This window comes from Pipistrellus hanaki, assembly GCF_964339955.1.
Source record: "Pipistrellus hanaki genome assembly, chromosome: 10".
Lineage (NCBI taxonomy): Eukaryota > Metazoa > Chordata > Mammalia > Chiroptera > Vespertilionidae > Pipistrellus > Pipistrellus hanaki.
The window spans coordinates 51,671,839-51,690,017 of NC_140512.1; the positions used below are offsets into that span (position 1 = coordinate 51,671,839).

At 41.1% G+C, this 18,179-nt stretch overlaps 1 protein-coding gene across 1 annotated transcript in view; it reads right to left on the reverse strand.

Moving 5' to 3' along the window:
- Positions 1 to 18,179, reverse strand: part of LOC311628947 (leucine-rich repeat and guanylate kinase domain-containing protein-like) — a 90,104-nt gene that overhangs the window by 51,519 nt on the left and 20,406 nt on the right. The window contains exons 6-9 of the mRNA XM_084896575.1: positions 15,484 to 15,608; positions 10,380 to 10,523; positions 3,953 to 4,033; positions 1,505 to 1,591 (exon numbers count right to left, since the gene is read on the reverse strand). Of these exons, the coding sequence (XP_084752701.1) occupies positions 1,505 to 1,591; positions 3,953 to 4,033; positions 10,380 to 10,523; positions 15,484 to 15,608 (437 nt within the window). The remainder of the gene's footprint in view (positions 1 to 1,504; positions 1,592 to 3,952; positions 4,034 to 10,379; positions 10,524 to 15,483; positions 15,609 to 18,179) is intronic.

Here is an 18,179-nt window from a genome sequence, read left to right on the forward strand (position 1 = left end):
CAACTGTGTCCAGATGTATTATCTACACTAATAAAAAAGATGCAAATTGACCATACCTACATGACACCCACCAGCTAATCGGAGTGAGTATGCAAATTAATCCAACAAAGATGGTGGGTTAATTTGTATACACAGGTGCCAAGCGACCAGAGGCAGGGAGGTGCCAAGCACCCTGGGTCCTGGGTGTGGGTGACAAGCCCGCAGCCTCCTGGGACCATCGCCAGCCCCAGGAGGCAAGGGTGTCTGTGCCAAGCCATGCCCACAGGCTCCTGGGACCATTGTTGGCCCCGGGAGGTGAGGGCAGCCATGCAGCTTGACAGCAGACATCAGGGACTTCTTGGCCATTGCCAGGGCAACCGGGAGCAGGCAAGCGTAGCCCATAGGTAGCACCCAGCAGGGCCTGCTTGGCCATTGCTGCAGTGACTCATGAGCAGGCAAGCTCAGCCCACAGTCAGCACCCAGCAGGACTTGCTTGCCCACTGCTGTGGTGTGGAGCAGGCAGCTCCCACAGAGAGCAGAGAACCATGAGGAGTGGGTCTAAGCTGTCAGTAGGACATTTCCTTAGGGCTCCCAGATTGGAGGAGAGGGTGCAGGTCAGGTTGAGGGACATCCCTTCCCCCGCGCCCCCTCCCCCCCCCGTGCATGAATTCTGTGTACCAGGCCTCTAGTCTACATAATAAAAGTCTAAGTGACAGTTACAGCAGAACAACCAGTCACTATGATGTGCACTGACCACCAGGGGGCAGATGCTCAACGCAGGAGCTGCCCCTGGTGGTCAGTGTGCTCCCATAGGGGGAGTGCCATTCAGCCAGAAGCTGGGCTCACAGTTGGTGAGTGCAGCTGCAGTGGCAGGATCCTCTCCTGCCTCCGTGGCAGCACTAAGGAAGGAGCAGTGAACTGAGTGGTAAGGAGCAGGGAGCAGGTGGGTGGTAAGGAGTGAGGAGTCCCAGACTGTGAGAGGGAAGTCTGAATGCTGTCTTAGGCCAGGCAGACATCCCCCCAGGGGTCTTGGACTGCGAGAGGACACAGGCCAGACTGAGGGACTCCCCTCCCCAATGCATGAATTTTGTGCACCGGGCCACTAGTTATCTTAAAAAACAGAATTAAGGATTTAAAATAGCGGAGTAGTAATTCACTTGTGTACCTTTTGAGTATATGGTGGAATGACAATAAAATACATTTCATGATTAGTAAAGCTATTTTAGAGTAGCACATAGAATGACACAACCTCTAAATAGGATAATTATCTAAATTAATAATCTGCCCGAATGCTGTTGGCCTATAGAAATGCAATGCTGCTGTTGAATTGGGGTTGATGTTCAGCTTTGAAGAGGGTTAAACAGACTGATCCTAGGACAAGGAAGCACTCCTTGAACAAGCCATTAATTCACATGTTGTAAATTAATTATGGGTATCATTTATTGATTTTATTGGTCCTGCAGCAGGCAGTATAAGCTTTTAAGCTTATTAACTGAGAAACATGTAAAATGATATGATTACATACCTTTTCTTCCACTTTAATATTCTTCTGATCTAATTCTGTTAATCGTAGTAGCATAAAAATGATGAAGAACCAATATTCACAGTGTTCCTATTTGAAATATCAAGAGGACTATTGAATTGCCTTTGTTTTCCAAATTAACAAGCACCAGCATTCTACTTTCATGAACATTGGCATATCACCTGCTATCCTCCCTCTCTCTCTCTTTCTCTCTCTCTCTCTCTCTCTCTCTCTCTCTCTCACACACACACACACATACACACACACACACACAGAATTGTTCTCTACATTTTCACACTTACCAGCCCCATTAAATTAACAACTCAAATGCACACTGTCCCTTGCAACTTATAAAGCTCTTCAAAGTTGTGACCTTGTTAGTCTCCCTGTGAGGTAAGCGGTTCAGGTGTGAGCATCTTCATTTCTAAAGAGCAAACCAACTGAGCCTCAGAGGCGAAGCATTCTGTCTAAGGATCCATGGCCAGCAACATGAAGCCTATCTTCTAATGCAGCCATTTTCAACTTTTTCCATCCCCTGGCACACATAAGGTAATTACTAAAATTCTGTAGCACACCAAGAAATACAACATATTTTTTGCTGATATGACAAAAAAATAGATAATTTTGTTTGATTTACAAAAATAATAACAGTATTTACCTACCATTTTTGCTCCCAAAGTGATTTTTTTTAAAAAGGTGACTTTTGCCCAGCTGGCATGGCTCAGTGGTTGAGTGTTGACCTATGAACCAGGAGATCACGGTTCGATTCCTAGTCAGGGCACATGCTCAGGTTGCAGGCTCAGTACCTGATATGGGGCATGTAGGAGGCAGCTGATCAATGATTCTCTCTCATCATTGATATTTCATTCTCTCTCTCCCTCTCCTATCCTCTCTAATATTAATAAAAATATATTTTTTAAAAAGTAACTTTTTACATATGTGTACATAAGGATTGCTGGTACCAAGAATTAACCAATCAGATGCAACCTTACTATGTGACATGACCAATAAGATGCAACTCTATGACCTACATATTTATGGTTCAAGACAAGGCATGCATATCAGACAGCTATTGCTGCTTTGGCTGTTTTCACTTTTTAAATTTCTTTATTGATTTCAGAAAGGAAGTGGGGGGGGAGAGAGAGATAGAATCACATGCCCATGACCTCCTGGTTGGTAGGTTGATGCTCAACCCCTGAGCCACACTGACCAGGTTTTTGTAATTTTTTTTTTTTTTTTTGTATTTGACAATCTAAGGGAAAAGAGGTCAGTGCTCCTGACTAAATAGTCAGGAATTGCATGTTCTAGAAATTCTTGCAGCACCCTATGTGAAAATGCTGTTCTAACTCCAAAAAGTTTTAGTACTACAAATAATGAAACATTTATTATTACTTTGTTATTTATTTATGACTTTGTTTTATTTTTGTATCATGTATTATGAATTTATTTCACAATAAAATGATATTTATTTATGGAATGAATTCTTTATAACTCCCTACCATTGGCTATTTTAGGATTATCTGCCTTTTAAAAATGCAATCAACATGTTTTGTATCCTGAAGCTACGCCTCTTTGAAGGGAAAGATGTTAGTGATTGATGCATCTTACAGATGAGAATGTATGTTACATGAACAGACACTCCTTACGGAGCTGCAGCTGGGGGTGATGGCTGTTGTAAGCTCCAACGCTTTCTTTCTAGAGCTGCTTTTAGTGCCTGTCACCATTTCTATACCAAGCATTGCTTTTACTTTTAAATTTTATTTTTCACTTAAAAATTATTTTTTGCCATTCTAGCGACACTGATCACAAAAACAACGGTACTCAGAGCTACATACAAAGTCAAAAGTCTATGGAAAGGTAAGCGAAAGGTATAGGTAGAAGAGGGGATGAGGACAAAGACACAAAGAGGGAGGGCCAGGGCCAGGCAAAAGGATTCCTCGGTGAAGCCAGAGCCTGCAAAGCAGTCGTGGGTCTCAGATTCCCGGATGTTAAGAATCCATGGGAAATACACTTTTTGCTTTAATCATTTTACAACAACACCTGCTTCCCAGCCATATGCAGACAGTTACTCTAGGTATTTAATCTTAGATTCTCTTTCCCATGTTACAAAACAGGACCCACATTCTGTCCACACCCCAGCACCATGCATCTTCTAATGCAAGAAGACACTGATCCCTCATCTCAGCAGCTCCCGCCCAGGGTCTTGGCCACTTCCTGGATGACTCACAGGGAACACACAGAGTGACCTGTTCAGGCTTCACTTCCCCTGACAGAGGTGCTCAAGGTGCCTGACCCTTCTGATTGCTTAACTCTCCTGATTGCCTCCGAAGAGATTGAGAATGAAGAAAAACACACTGCACTCACATCCTAATGTTCTTTATCGAAAGTACTTCTTGAAGAAGAGCTCCAAGGAAGCCCTCACCCCCTGCCCTGACGTAAATGATCTCTTACCTGAATTGGATTTTTCAAAAGATTGAGAATTCGAAGGAGAGGTAGATTTTCAATGTATTCTATTTCACCCAGCTCAGAAATCTGTTTCAGCAAAGAGACATAACAGTATCAATGGACTGACTGCACAAAAAAAAAAACACAAAAAAACAAACAAACAAAAAAAACAAACCAATAGAAAGGATAATATATAAGGGGATATCATGGATCCTTTAAATACAGCTTATTTTAAAAATTGCTCTGTCAAATATCCAGCCCTTTCACAAGAATTTCACCAAGTTTCACAGAACCTGTTGGCTTGAGAACAGTAAGGTGCTCCTCATGCTTATTTAAAGGCAGATGTGAGATGGCACATGGAATCAGAGAAATGGCATGACAAATGCATGTGGAGGCTACCTGTTCTCCCCCACCATCGGCTTCCTGAGCCTCCAGTTCCCACTCTGCCCCTTAGCATGGCTTCTCTGCCCCGGCTCACTGCCCGGCGAAGTCTTCTTACAGCATGTGTAGTTCTTATCATTTCTTAAAAATACATTTTTTTTATTGATTTTAAAGAGGAAGGGAGAGGAAGAGAAAGAAACATCAATGATGAGAGAGAATTATTAATGGGCCACCACCTGAAGGCCCCCTACTAGGGATGGAGCCTGCAACCCAGCACGTGCCCTGACCAGGAATCACACTGTGACTTCCTGGTTCTTAGGTTGACGCTCAATCACTGAACTATGCTGGCCAGGGAGCTCTATAATCCTATATAATAAGAAGGTAATATGCAAATTGACCCTTACACTCTAGCATCACATGATGGCTGCCCCCACATCAACACAAGATGGCCTCCCCCATGTCATCACAACATGGCCACCCCCATGTTGTCACAAGATGGCGGGCAGGGGAGGGCAGTTGGGGGGGGACCAGGCCTGCAGGGGAGGGCTGTTGGGGGTGATCGGGCCAGGAGGGGAGCAGGTAGGTGTCAATCAGGCCAGCAGGGGAGTGGTTAGGGGCAATCAGGCAGGAGCCAGCAGTCCTGGATTGTGATACGGACATTCCTTGAGGGGCTTCCATATGGGAGAGGGTGCAGGCTGAGTTGAGGGACAACCCCCCCCTCCCCCCATGCACAAATTTCATGCACCGGGCCTCTAGTTTTTAAATAAGAGACCATTATTTTAAAGAAAGATAAAAACAAAAATTGTATGACATAGTTCTCAACATGGGTGTTACACAGGTGTTTACCTTAATGTTTTTGTCAAATATACAGTTATGTTTTATACTCTCTTCTATGTAAGTTTCATAACTTTTAAAAGTAAGGGGGAAAAGGTGTCCTTAATTTGACCAAGAATAGAGGTTGGGTTGCAGCATGCCTGAATTTCCCACTAAGCTAAAGACAAACACTTTTCCTTAAATTTTCTGTAATTAGCATAATTACCATTTATTTCAAACTAGAGGCCCAGTCACAAAATTTGTGCACAAGTAGGGTCCCTGGGCCTGGCCAGCGATCAGGACTGACCAGGGCCTTCCTTTGTTCTGTGTCACCTCCTGGCGGTCAGTACACATCATAGTAAGTGGTTGAACTCCCGAGGGGACAATTTGCATATTAGCCTTTTATTATATAGGATATAGATACTGAACTTGTGCAAAAAATTAATAAGCACTTTTCATTTATATTTCTCCCCACCCAACTCATTTCTGCAGGCCTTGTAAAAGCCCCCCAATAGCAGAATCCTAAGAATTCCTGAGTTATCCAACCACAAAACACAGCAAAATGTAAACTATTCCCAAAGCTAAATCAGGGTGAAAACACTTGTGCCATGTTCGAAAGATGCCACTTTCCAAGATACAATATATAACCTGCCCACATTGATCTGTTTAGAGCAATGTTAGGCTAAGGCACAGCTTTTTCCACATGATGACTAGCTTACCCCTTGGACTACCATTTGGGTCCTCTACAAGATATAAGAATCAATATTTTGTACTGCATTATTCAGGTGGTAGAAAAGTAAACTTGGTTCCTATTGGTTCAGTCATAACTTTCATACCATGGATTGACTTCCTTGTCAATATCACTTCCTGGTTGGCCCTAAGGCAAATGTCACCATGTCTCACCAAGTCCCGGCCACAGGCACTCACAGCACTGCTGGTGACAGTGGAAATTGGCACATTCTTTCTAAAGGGCAATCTGTGTTAAAAATGCATAAGCTATGACACCATTATCCCACTTCAAGAGTTTTATCCTGACGAAATCATCAGACAGGCAAACATTAAATACAAGAATGCTCTGTCTAATGTTTTTAGTAAAAGTTAAAATATTCTAAATTCTGAAAGCTCCACCATCATGTGATTAAATGGGCCACAGTACAGTCACGCAATAGGAATCTATGCACCCAATCCAGAAGATGTTGACATCTATGGTGATTGACCTAGAAAGGTCTTCAAATGTTACAAACAGCACAAAAGAATGATCATGGACTATGCACACTAAGATGCCAGCTGGAATCACTGGTCTTTTGAAAGTCCAATGAGAGGAAGCCAGCTTCCTTTCCAGTCCTTTCAAAGGTAGGATGAGGCTGGTAAGGGCAGAAGGGAGCAGTGTGGAGTAGCCTGGCTTCCAGCCTGGCTGCTGAGTTAGCCATGTGTGCAGGTCCTGGCTGCCCTGCCTGAGCCCCCCTCTCCTGCAGACCTACCCCCACAGCAGACACCACCATGTCTTCTCTCCTCAAATGTCAAGACTCATGGCTCTGTGTATCTCTGATGATTATAGATGAAGTGGGGACCCAGCACCCCAAATAACCTACAGTGAACATTGCCAAAAAGATTATACTCTTAAAGGAACGTCAGCCATCTTCTGCAAGAATGTCACACCAGCAGAGCTGGCCCCCATTCTAGTCTGGCCCTCTTCTCGAGCCTCCTCTGCCTGTTAGCTGCTCCCCACGCTCCAGAGGCCTGTCAGCCTGGGCTTCGTAGGGAGCGCAGTTTACATGACTCATTTTTTGCCTTTTCCTTCTGGCCATGCTCACCATGCCTTACCATCCAGACCTAAGGTGCTGTGATGGATGGATGGATGGATGGACAGACAGACAGATAGATGGAAATACATATTTGTGGTATAATGATACTAAGTCTCAGAAAAGCAAAATGGTATTCCCTAAGTAACTCCCAGACCAATATTTTGCTTCTAGAAGAAAGGACTGAGGTTACAATAGAGTTAACATTTGGGGAATGAGTTGCAAATGCTAGAAATGAGATCAAATCTACTAGAAGGACTATGTGTAAAGAGTAATTAAGGCCCCCAAATCAGCAGCTGATGATAAACATTTGCAAAGGAACTTAGATGTTTACAAGATCATGGGAGGTACAGCAGTGTTTCAACAGCTAAAGCCAAGTGAATAATACCAGTGAAAGTGTTGCCGATAAAACAATGTTCCTAACATCAAAATGATCACATGAGATGCAACAGCTATGTTATGTTTCTTCTAAATGAAAAATTTTCCACCCCTGATACACAGCATTCTCAGTAGTACTGGTGAAATCTCTGAGGAAATCTTTGGATGGCTCAAAGAATATTTCAAAATACTGTGGGTAGCTCCTCAGCCTGCCCATTGGGGAGCCAGGGAATTATGTTATTGTTACGAACCCAATCATTGCCAAAGGATCCCCACCATTGGGAAATGTGGCCACTTTTTTTTTTTTTTTTTTTTTTTAAAGGGAGTCTCTTTAATATTTGAAACTTATGAACTCCTTCCTTCACTCGCTTTTTCCTTTAAACTCTTTCAAATGTAATTTGGATAGTCTCTTGAAATGGAAGAGAACGATATATGATTTGTGAGGTCAGCACTGCACAGTTCAGTGGTTACTAACCACAAGTGGCCCTTGGAATATAGCTAGGCTGAATCTAAATGTCCTGTGTGTAAAACACACACACCGGATGTGAAAAATCTCACTGTGAAGCAACAGAATATAATTTTTTACATAGATTACATGTTGAAATTATAATATTTTGAGCTAAATAAGATACATTATTAAAACTAATTTCACCTGTTTCTTTTTACCTCTTTATTGTGGTTACTTAAAAATTTATAGTTGCACACACATATTTTATCAGAAAACACTCTCCTCGGACATGTACACCATACACCTTTCTGAAAGAGGGCCTTTAGTATTTCATTTACTGTATTACCCTGCAGGGTTAAGAACGCTGACTCTAGAGGCTACCAATGTATATTTACATCCTGGCTCTGCTATTTGCTAGGTAAACAGCTTAGACAAGTTACTTAACCTCTCTACATCCCAGTAGCAATAATAATAGGGTTATATAATAAGGATTAAGTGAAATACATGTAAAGTGCTTAGAATAGTTCCTTGTGCTATAGTCAATGAATATCACAGTTATTTTATGACTATAATTGTTATTATTAGTATTACCATTGCTGCTTTTCCTGAATCCTGAAATACACTGAGTTGGAATTAAATGAGTGCATTCCATCTTTCCAACATTCCCTGTATATACGTGACAATCATGCTAATGGCAATCTCATGAAAAAGATACTAAAACCATAGGAAAGAGAGATGATGCTGGCTTCATAAGACACACAAAACAATGACCAAAAATTGTCCATTAGAATTAACTTTAGAAATTGACAAAACAATTTAACGTACAAATGAAGTGAAAGTGAGGATGCAGTCCTGTCTGTAATTAAATATCTACTTTTTCCCAGACCTAAAGACTGACTTTTCTTAATTTTTAAAAACCTAACAGATGCCCTGGCCAGGTAGCAAAGTTGATTAGAGAATCATCCCGATATGACAAGGTTTCGGGATGATCAATGCATAAATGAGTGGAACAACAAATCTCTCTCTCTCAAAACAAGCAATAAATAAAACAATTTTAAAAAACCTAACAGAGATGGAAGTCCATTAGAGAAAGTCATCAACACAGATGAGCACCATCACAGCTGAACAGAGACAGGTCTCCACAGCCTCACATCTCAACCCAGGTAGGACCAATGTCTCCGTCAGGGTCAGCCAAACTTTCATTTTCAAGAATAAAGATTCAACTTCCTTATGAAATCTTTTCCAAACGTGTGATGAAAGTACACAATGTTAATAAAATCATAATGTAGATTTTACTGCATAAGAAATCCGCTATAGGTACCAACTTAATATACCATGATCATAAGTACAAGTGATTTATTAAAAGTAAAGTATAATTAAGAATAAAAATTGCCTTGGCTGTTGGCTTGTTTGGTTGGAGCATTGTCCTGTATACCAAAAGGTTGTAGGGGAGTGCACTGGAGGCAACTGATCAATGTTTCTCTCTCTCTCTCTCTCTCTCTCTCTCTCTCTCTCTCTCTCTCTCTCTCTCTCATCAATTTTTTAAGAAAACATCCTTAGGTGTGGATTTAAAAGAAAAGAGTAAAAGTCAACTTGTATAATTTGTGATACAATGTGCACATTAAGCCAGATACAGAAATTTGAATAAGTTCAATCTCCAATTCACACAGCTAGGGAGCATACACTGTTATACCAAGGGATGTAAGAGTTCATCCCCTTTTCTTTCAAGGGCAGGCATGGGCCGCACCAGCCTGAGGCTACTCTTCTGTCTAGTTTTCTGGCGCTGGCTTTCAGGCAGTCCTAATTCCATCCTTCTACACAAACTTTCACGCGGACACATATACTTCAGAAGGTCATGTGCACTTGGTTGTAGCTGACCTTTAAAACCATGTAATAAGGATCATCAAGTTTTCAAAAATTAAGAATTGTAAGTATTTACTTATTGACTAGAGGCTTGGTTCATGAAATTTATGCATGGGGGGAGGGGTTGTCCCTCAGCCCAGCCTGTACTCTCTCTAATCTTTGATCCCTTAAGGGATTTTCGACTGCCCTCTCACAATCCAGGAATGCTGACTCCCAAACACTTGCCTGCCTGCCTGCCTGCCTGCCGGCCTGCCTGCCTAATTGCCCCTAATTGTTTTTGCCTGATTAATGCCTAACTGCTCTCCTGCTGGCCCAATTTCCCCTGACTGCCCTCCCCTGCTGACCTGGTCATCCCTAACTGCCCTCCCCTGCCGACCTGGTTACCTGCAACTGCCCTCTTCTGCAGGCCTGGTCACCCACAACTGCCCTCCCCTCCAGGCCTGGTCACCCACAACTGCCCTCCCCTGCTGGCTATGTTGTGGTGGCCATCATGTGTCCACATGGGGATGGCCATCTTTGACCACGTGGAGGCAGCCATATTGTGTGTTGTAGTGATGGTCAATTTGCATATTAGCTCTTTATTATATAGGATTTCAAGTCCTCCCTCAATTACTGTTCCAGGAGGTTTTCTAGAATGACATTTCTGAGGTGGCATTTAAGGTGACAGCCCTTGAGCAACCAATAACGGGTCCTACTGTGTCTTCTTAACGTTGACATGGAAGCCAACATGTGGGAATCACCACTTTACCTTATTGTCCTCTAGGTTGATCACTTCCAGGAAGTCGTGATTCTCTAAGCCTTGGAGGCTCTTGATCTGATTGTAGGATAGGTCCACAATCTTCAGGGATCTTAGCTGCTCCAAACCCACGATCTTCTCAATCTGGTTATGGCTCTAAAATGGTTAAAAGACACTCAATGTCTTAAAGACCTCTACAGGAAAAGGTGAATTGGTAAGTTTTCATTCTGCATACTATCCCAAATCTCTTAAAATCAATACGTCACTCTTGTCTGCCCCACCTCCCATTTCCATCATTTGCTTCCCTAAACACATATACACACAGCCCACAAAGAAATCTCAGAAGCTAATATATATATGTTTAATTTAAATATGTTTTTATTGATTTCAGAGAGAGGAAGGAAGAGGGAAAGAGAGATAAAAACATCTAAGATGAGTGTCATTAATTGGCTGCCTTCTGCACTATTGCCCCCTAGTGGGGATCAATCCTGCAACCCAGGCATGTGCTCTGACCTCAAATTGAACCGTGACCTCCTAGTTCATCACTCAACCACTGAGCTACACCAGCTGGGCAGAACATAATATTTTCACTAAAGCAAGATGAATATTCTAATCAGTAGTCAGCTTTTTACATTTCATAACCTAAAGCCTAATTACAGCATAACTCCATGTTTATCTTTAGAAATAAAACTTATGCAGTTCTTTCATCAGCATCACAATAAATCACTTGAATATTATAATTTCCACATACACTTGTTTCCAGCAGTATTCTAAATGTACTCCCTTCAAGGTGTGAAGGCTGTGCTAGTCTTACACAGCCTTCAGTTACTTGTGCTTCTGTGAGCTTCCTGCCTCACATATCTGGGCTAGACTTATGCCTTGACCTAACCACAGGACATGGCAGAAGCAGGCCAGTTCCAAGCCTAAGGATGAGAAGGCCTGGCAGCTTCCCCTGTGGTGTCTTGGAGCCCTGCCTGCGGTGCAATGTAAGAATGCCAGCTACTCTGTTGGAGAGAATTTGTGGACAGGTCCCGTGGGGAAGGAGAGGTCACATGGAGAGGCTCCTGAGATTAAATACAGAGGGAAAATCCAGCCATTCCAGCATCCCAGCTGGGCCCAGACTCTATTCAAACTGCCAGCTGCAAGAGGCAAGACCAGCAGAAGATCCACCCAGCTGCCCCAGCTCAGATTATAGAATTGCTGGCTACCACAATGGTTAGCTAATAAAAGTTCTCCACGCCACTACACTTGGGGCGGCTTATTATGCAACAATAGAAAACTGAAGTTAAGTTCTTCAATAATTCACACATGAGCATCTTCTCAGACAATGAACATAAAGCAAAGAAAGATTCAAGCCTCAAACATTGTTCTTTCCAACCCTCATGTACCCATTAACAGCAAATTATGGTGATAATACTAATTTGAATTTTCTTTATATTTTCCAACATACTCATAATTCTATGGTACCTTAATGTTGAGGTATAGTGAAATGCATAGTAAAAGTAAACTTTTAATTTAAATTGAGAATCATATTAAAGACAATTTTAATCATATTAAAGACAATTAATGCTGTTATGCCTATCTTTAAACTTTTAATAAGCACTTAGGAACTAAAAAGTGAAATTATGACCCTGGCCAGGTGAATCAGTTGGTTGGAGTATCACCCCATATACCAAAAGTATTCAGGTTCAGTTCCCTGTTGGGGTGTGTATGAGAGGCAATCGATTGATGTTTCTCTCACATCAATATTTCTCTCTCTCAAATCAATAAACATGTCCTCAGGTAAGGATAAAAATACTAAATTATAATATTCTCTTTCTCTAAAATATTTTTTCTGGGATATTCAATAGCACGAACTCATTTTAATCCTATTTTTCTTAAGATTTCACTTCAATAATGAGCACAATTTGTGTTCATTAGTGTAATTTATGGTTCTTTAAAACATGTTAATAGAATGTTGATGATCTATAAAGCTTGAGGTCTCATTAAACCATTTTATTTATTCTTATGTATGTTGGAAAAATTCTATTAGAAGGAAAAAATACTAATAACCCCATTTGCCTAAATTAAGTCAAGTTTCCTACTGTGCAGAGTTAAAAAATGTTCAGAAAGTGTAATAGAAAAGAAAAAAAATGATACTAAACTTAACATGATGTCCATATTAATTTAATGTATTAAAATAAGACTTCAATATCCTATTTAAAATATGCCCACATATCAAGTTTATATACCCTATACTTCTTTGCAAAGAACCTTAACGTGCTGTAGATGTGGAAGATAGCCTGTATAATTCTTTACAGCATCTCTGATAACTTTCCAAGTGGTAGATACAAGAGTACTGAACCCTGGACGGTGTTCTGGCGGTTAGAGCATTGGCCCCGGGCACTGAAGGGTCTCAATTTGGATTCCCTGTCAAGAACACGTACCTGGGTTTGCAGGTTCACTCCCCACCCTGGATTGGGGAGTGTATGGCAAGCAACCAGACAATGTGCCTCTCTCAATGATGTTTCTCTCTCTCCCCTTTCCACTCTCTCTGAAAAGCAATGGAAAAAATATCCTCAGGTGAAGATTAACAACAACAAAAAGCATAGAATAAGGCATAGAGAAGTTCAACTAGATAGCCTGTGGGCATAAAAGGAAGCAGAGCTGATAAATGTTCAGAATCTCACAATTTCTGAGTTCAAAGTCATCCAGTCCAACCCTTTATCCAGTGCTGAGGACACAGTGGACATCCAGTTTCTGCACGAACAGCTCTTGCTTGCTGTGTCATGACTAACAGGTAAAAGGATCCTTTATAGAGAAGCCATTTCCTTAAATAAGTGGAATGAGAAACACTCACCTCCCCATGTGGAAGGGAAACAACAAATGGTTCTTTTTTAAAAAAAGTATATATTTTATTGATTTTTTACAGAGAGGAAGGGAGAGAGATAGAGAGCCAGAAACGTCGATGAGAGAGAAACATCGACCAGCTGCCTCTTGCACACCCCTTACTGGGGATGTGCCCGCAACCAACATACATGCCCCTGACCGGAATCGAACCCGGGACCTTTCAGTCCGCAGACCGTCGCTCTACCACTGAGCCAAACCGGTTTCGGAAACAAATGGTTCTTACTAAGACAAAATAAAGTTTAAAATGTGAAATGCATTGTCCTGACTTGCTAAGGGAGGTGGCTACCACAATAGCCCACCAGTGAACCACATTTCTCCCTTACATTTATCACAAACGTTGATGGTAGACAACTATTGGTGTGTGTATTGAATTGTCCTTTTTTCCTCTAAATTGTAAAATAAATTATTTTCAATAATAAAAAATTGAGTTTCTTACTTTACAGCTTAAAAAATAAAACCATTAAAAACTGTTGAAACAAATGTGTATCATTTCACTTTATGTATTTTATTAACATATGGAAAAGAAAACCTTCCTATTCTCAAAAACTTAAAGGAAAATTAATGATGGCACAAAATTGTCAGCATGGATTACTTATTTAGTAATTGAAACAAATGCTTAAGGATGGAAGTGCTACGTGTTCTTATTCCTTTTATTAAGATTATAAAAAATTGAATTCTAGAGAAAAAGGGAGAGAGAAACAAAGAGTGAAACATCGACTGGCTACCTCCTGCATGATCTTCCTAAGGAGTGAGCCCACAACTTGGGCTTGTGCCCTGACCAGGAATTGAACCAGCAGCCTTTCGGTGCATGGGACGATACCCAACCGACTGAGCCACACCAGCCAGGGCTATGCATTGTTATTCCTAATAATGAATTCAGTTCTTGTTCCCTTAAGCACACCCCCAGATCTCCTTCTATTGCTCCACTTAAAGTTAACGGGAATGCCAATATGGGAAAGATGCAAAGAAAGGATAAGCTATAAACAGAACAGCACATGCTGCCAATAATCCTTCAGATGTTTACAATTTTAAAATGTGACTTTTCTTAAACTCTTAAATCTGCAACCCAACTTACCGAGTTCATTTTCATTTATGTTTGGCTAATGTGCATTTGTGGGCAGGAACCATGAAACCTAGGGGAAATGGTTAAACCTCCCATTGCCTCATGCCCGTCCTCAGTACTGGGAACCAGTACGTAATCCTCCCCTGACTCACTGTAAGGAATGGAGAGTCTTAAAAACACACTCCATCCCCAAGCCAGGGGAGAAAATTAACACCCAGCCATCCATCAGCTCTCGGTGGTTAAATAAGACAGGGAGAGTATATTGTATATGTCAAAATTCTGCAGACAATCAAACGTGTCATTTCAAACAACAGTTCAACACTCCTGTGGGAAAATTCACATAGGAATTTAATAAGCTAGCAACCTCATGGCTTAACATCCTCCAGGCCCACCTTGTAACAGGTATAATAAAGAACAGCAAAGCCATCCAAGGTTAAGAAGTAGGAGGGAGGAGGGAAAGAAGAAAAAAAAATCCTGGATAATTCAGAAACTATATTATTGGCCCCCAAATTAGTGAGCAATGCTGTTCTTTCATAAATACTGTGTATTTGGGATTATTATGATCCTCCCAACTTTTTGTAAATTACCTTCTCGTCGAGTCATAGTCAGAGAGCATGTTCCATAGCTAAAGAAGAGTGCTCTCTGTGGGAAAATAGCCAGGTTTTCACTCTTTGACTGGAACTGTTCATCTACTCTCAGTACTAATTCTGGCAGTTAGAAGGGGAGATTAGCATATATTAATACAAAAAGATGGCAAAACTTCAGTGCCCAGAGAACATCTTGTGGTTCACTTGAAAGCAAGAATGTTAACATCAATAAATTTAATGCTTAAACAAGCTTAAATGTTCTTTTACCAGTAAGACATTATAAAACGTATTTTTAAGTAATTGTTAAAAGTATGCCTTTCTTTCTCAATGCAGAAATATCAATCTTTTGAAAAAAATTGAATTTGGATACCAAGTTGGAAAATCATTTTCCTTTAGCCTGAACTATTGATCTCACAAACAAACACACACACAGAGATACAGCAAAGAATAAACACAACTGAAGAAAATACCATAACATTAAGGAAGTCTCTCTTTATAAAGCTGAAAATCCCTAAACAATTCTAAGTCATGCCTTTACTAAAACGTTCACTAGAACTCCCAACGTTGCCACACTCACCAGACAGAGGATTTTGATGGGCAGCTCGCCCAGGCCGCTGATGGTTGTGATCTTGTTCTTGGCCAGGCTGAGGTGAGTCAGGCTGCTGCACAGCTCTAAGCCGCTGATTTCTTCTATCGCGTTGCCTATATACCACGACTACGTTTAAGGAAAATGTTGTTCAAAACATTTTAGAGAAAACAAGAACCACTGGTAAATCAGGCGGTAGCAAAAACAGAGCAGTATTATATGTCAATGTAGCATGAACATGTTTTTGAAACATATTTTTCACATAGAAGTTAATACAAAACAACTTAAAATTAACTTTTTAAAAATCCTCGTGTGAGGATGTTGAGAGAGAGAGAGAGAGAGAGAGAGAGAGAGAGAGAGAGAGAGACAGACAGACATGAGGTGAGAGAGAAACATCAATCGGTTGCCTCCCATATGTTCCCCTGACTGGGGATCAAGCCTAAAACCTAGGTATGTGCCCTGACTGGCAATCCAACCTGTCACCCCTTGGTGTACCAGACAGACGACCCTCCAACCAACAGAGCCACCCAGCGAGGGTGAAAATGAAACAGGCATATTTGCATTCACATGAAACTCACTTAATGGGCGAGGAAAGAGAGTTCAGAGAGGCTCACGGCTGCCGCCTCCTTGGTGTGCTTTCCTGGGCTCCTCACAGGTCTCTATGAGAAACACCGGTGCTTCCCACAGGCTAATCTTCTGAATTGAATTGCCCTAGAGAGGCAACATGTGGCAAGCTTTCTCATCAGCAAAACCAGGGTCACAGCTTGGAAAATGAGTGGCATCTGTAGTCAATGAGTGGTAAGAAAAAGCCAAAGTCGTGGTATTGAGAGAAACAGCCCTTTCTCTTTAAAACAAATGAAGCCAAGCCAAAACCGGTTTGGCTCAATAGATAGAGCATCGGCTTGGGGACTGAAGGGTCCCGGGTTTGATTCTGGTCAAGGGCATGTACCTTGGTTGCGGGCATATCCCCAGTAGGGGGTGTGCAAGAGGCAGCTGATTGATGACTCTCTCTCATCGATGTTTCTAACTATCTCTCTCCCTTCCTCTCTGTACAAAATCAATAATATATATATATATATATATATATATATATATATATACACAAATGAAGCCAAAACTCTGCCTTAATTTCCTCATCCTTTGACTAAGTTTCCATTCATTGCTCAAATTTTAATCTGTCTTCTGTGTTCCATCCGTGTAGGCACCTAAAACCATCATCTCAAAGTCACCATGTCTTCTTGCCTCTGTCTTTATTCTCTTTAGCTAATTTCTGGATTTGATACCACTTACCCACTAAAATTCAGTTTTCCCTTGAAAGTAGCCTAAGACATCACCATTTTCTCAGCCACTTGTAATCTTCGGGGCATGCAATCCATCACCAAACCTAGCTTTTTTTTTTTTTTCCCTTTCTTTCCTTTTTTTTCTTTTCTTTTTTTTTTTTTTAACTTTAAAACATCTCTAATTATTCCTTTCCATTTCATTCATTCCTCTGCTAACTTAACTAAGCTTTAGTACTAACGGGTACCTCCAACATCCTGTCTCCAAGTCTCTTCACACACTGTAGTCGGGTTAACTTTTTTTCCAAAATATTGGCTGGGTATTACACTTCAATTAAAAAATTCTCATAGGATGAATCCCAAATCCCTCACCCAGCATTGAGGGCTCTTCTCTTTAAGCAAACCAGTTAGTCAATCTCATCCCCAATCCAGTGAGAGTTCTCCACTTCTGCCCGCGAACATTCTCCATGGGCCTGGGAGGCAGCAATAGAGTTTCTGCTTGGCCGTGTTATTGTTCCTTCACACTGCTTTCCAGCTCCTTTCTACACGCTGCCTGTTCTTCTGGCTCAGTGTCAAATCCCACTCCCCCTTCCCCCTTTTTTAAACATTCATATTCAACCAACATCTTAAGTATTTTTGATAACCTCATTTTCTTATTTCTTATTATTTCTTAATTGCATAAGTAAGTACAAATGATAGTTTGGAAGAACATAGTCACAACTAGGCAAAGGGTTACTACCCTGTTTCCCCAAAAATAAGAGTGTCTTATATTAATTTTTGCTCCCAAAGATGCGCTAGGTCTTATTTTCAGGGGATGTCTTATTTTTCCATGAAGAAGAATACGGTACACATTTATTGTTAAATGAAAATAAAGGAAATTTATTACCTGTATACGGTACGGTAGTATGGTAGTTGTCAACACAAACCAGACAAACTGTGAATCCTACAGTATCAAGAATTTACTCACTTATTCAATGACAATCATGTCATCATCTTCTGGAACATCATCATAACAATCCAATTCCTGAATTTCCTGGTGAATTTCTTGTGACTCCATTTCTTTCAGAATCAGTGGACCAAATCTCTCATGTTTAGCCTGGGGCGGGGGGGGGGCTTATTTTCGGGGAGGGGGGGGAATGTCTTATATTTCACTCAGAAGGAAACCTGTAAGTAGGTCTTATTTTCGGAGGATGTCTTATTTTCGGGGAAACATGGTATCTAGAGTACATGAAGTAATGCCACAAACTAATAGAGAAAAAGGAGAAAACAGCCTAATTGAGAACGAAGGCTTTTCCCAGGTAGTTTTCAGAAGAGTAAATTCAAGGGGCTAATGACTGTGAAAAGACACTTCACCTGTAGTCAGAGAATACAAATTAAGACAAGATGCCTTTCTTTACCCATCAGTGTAGC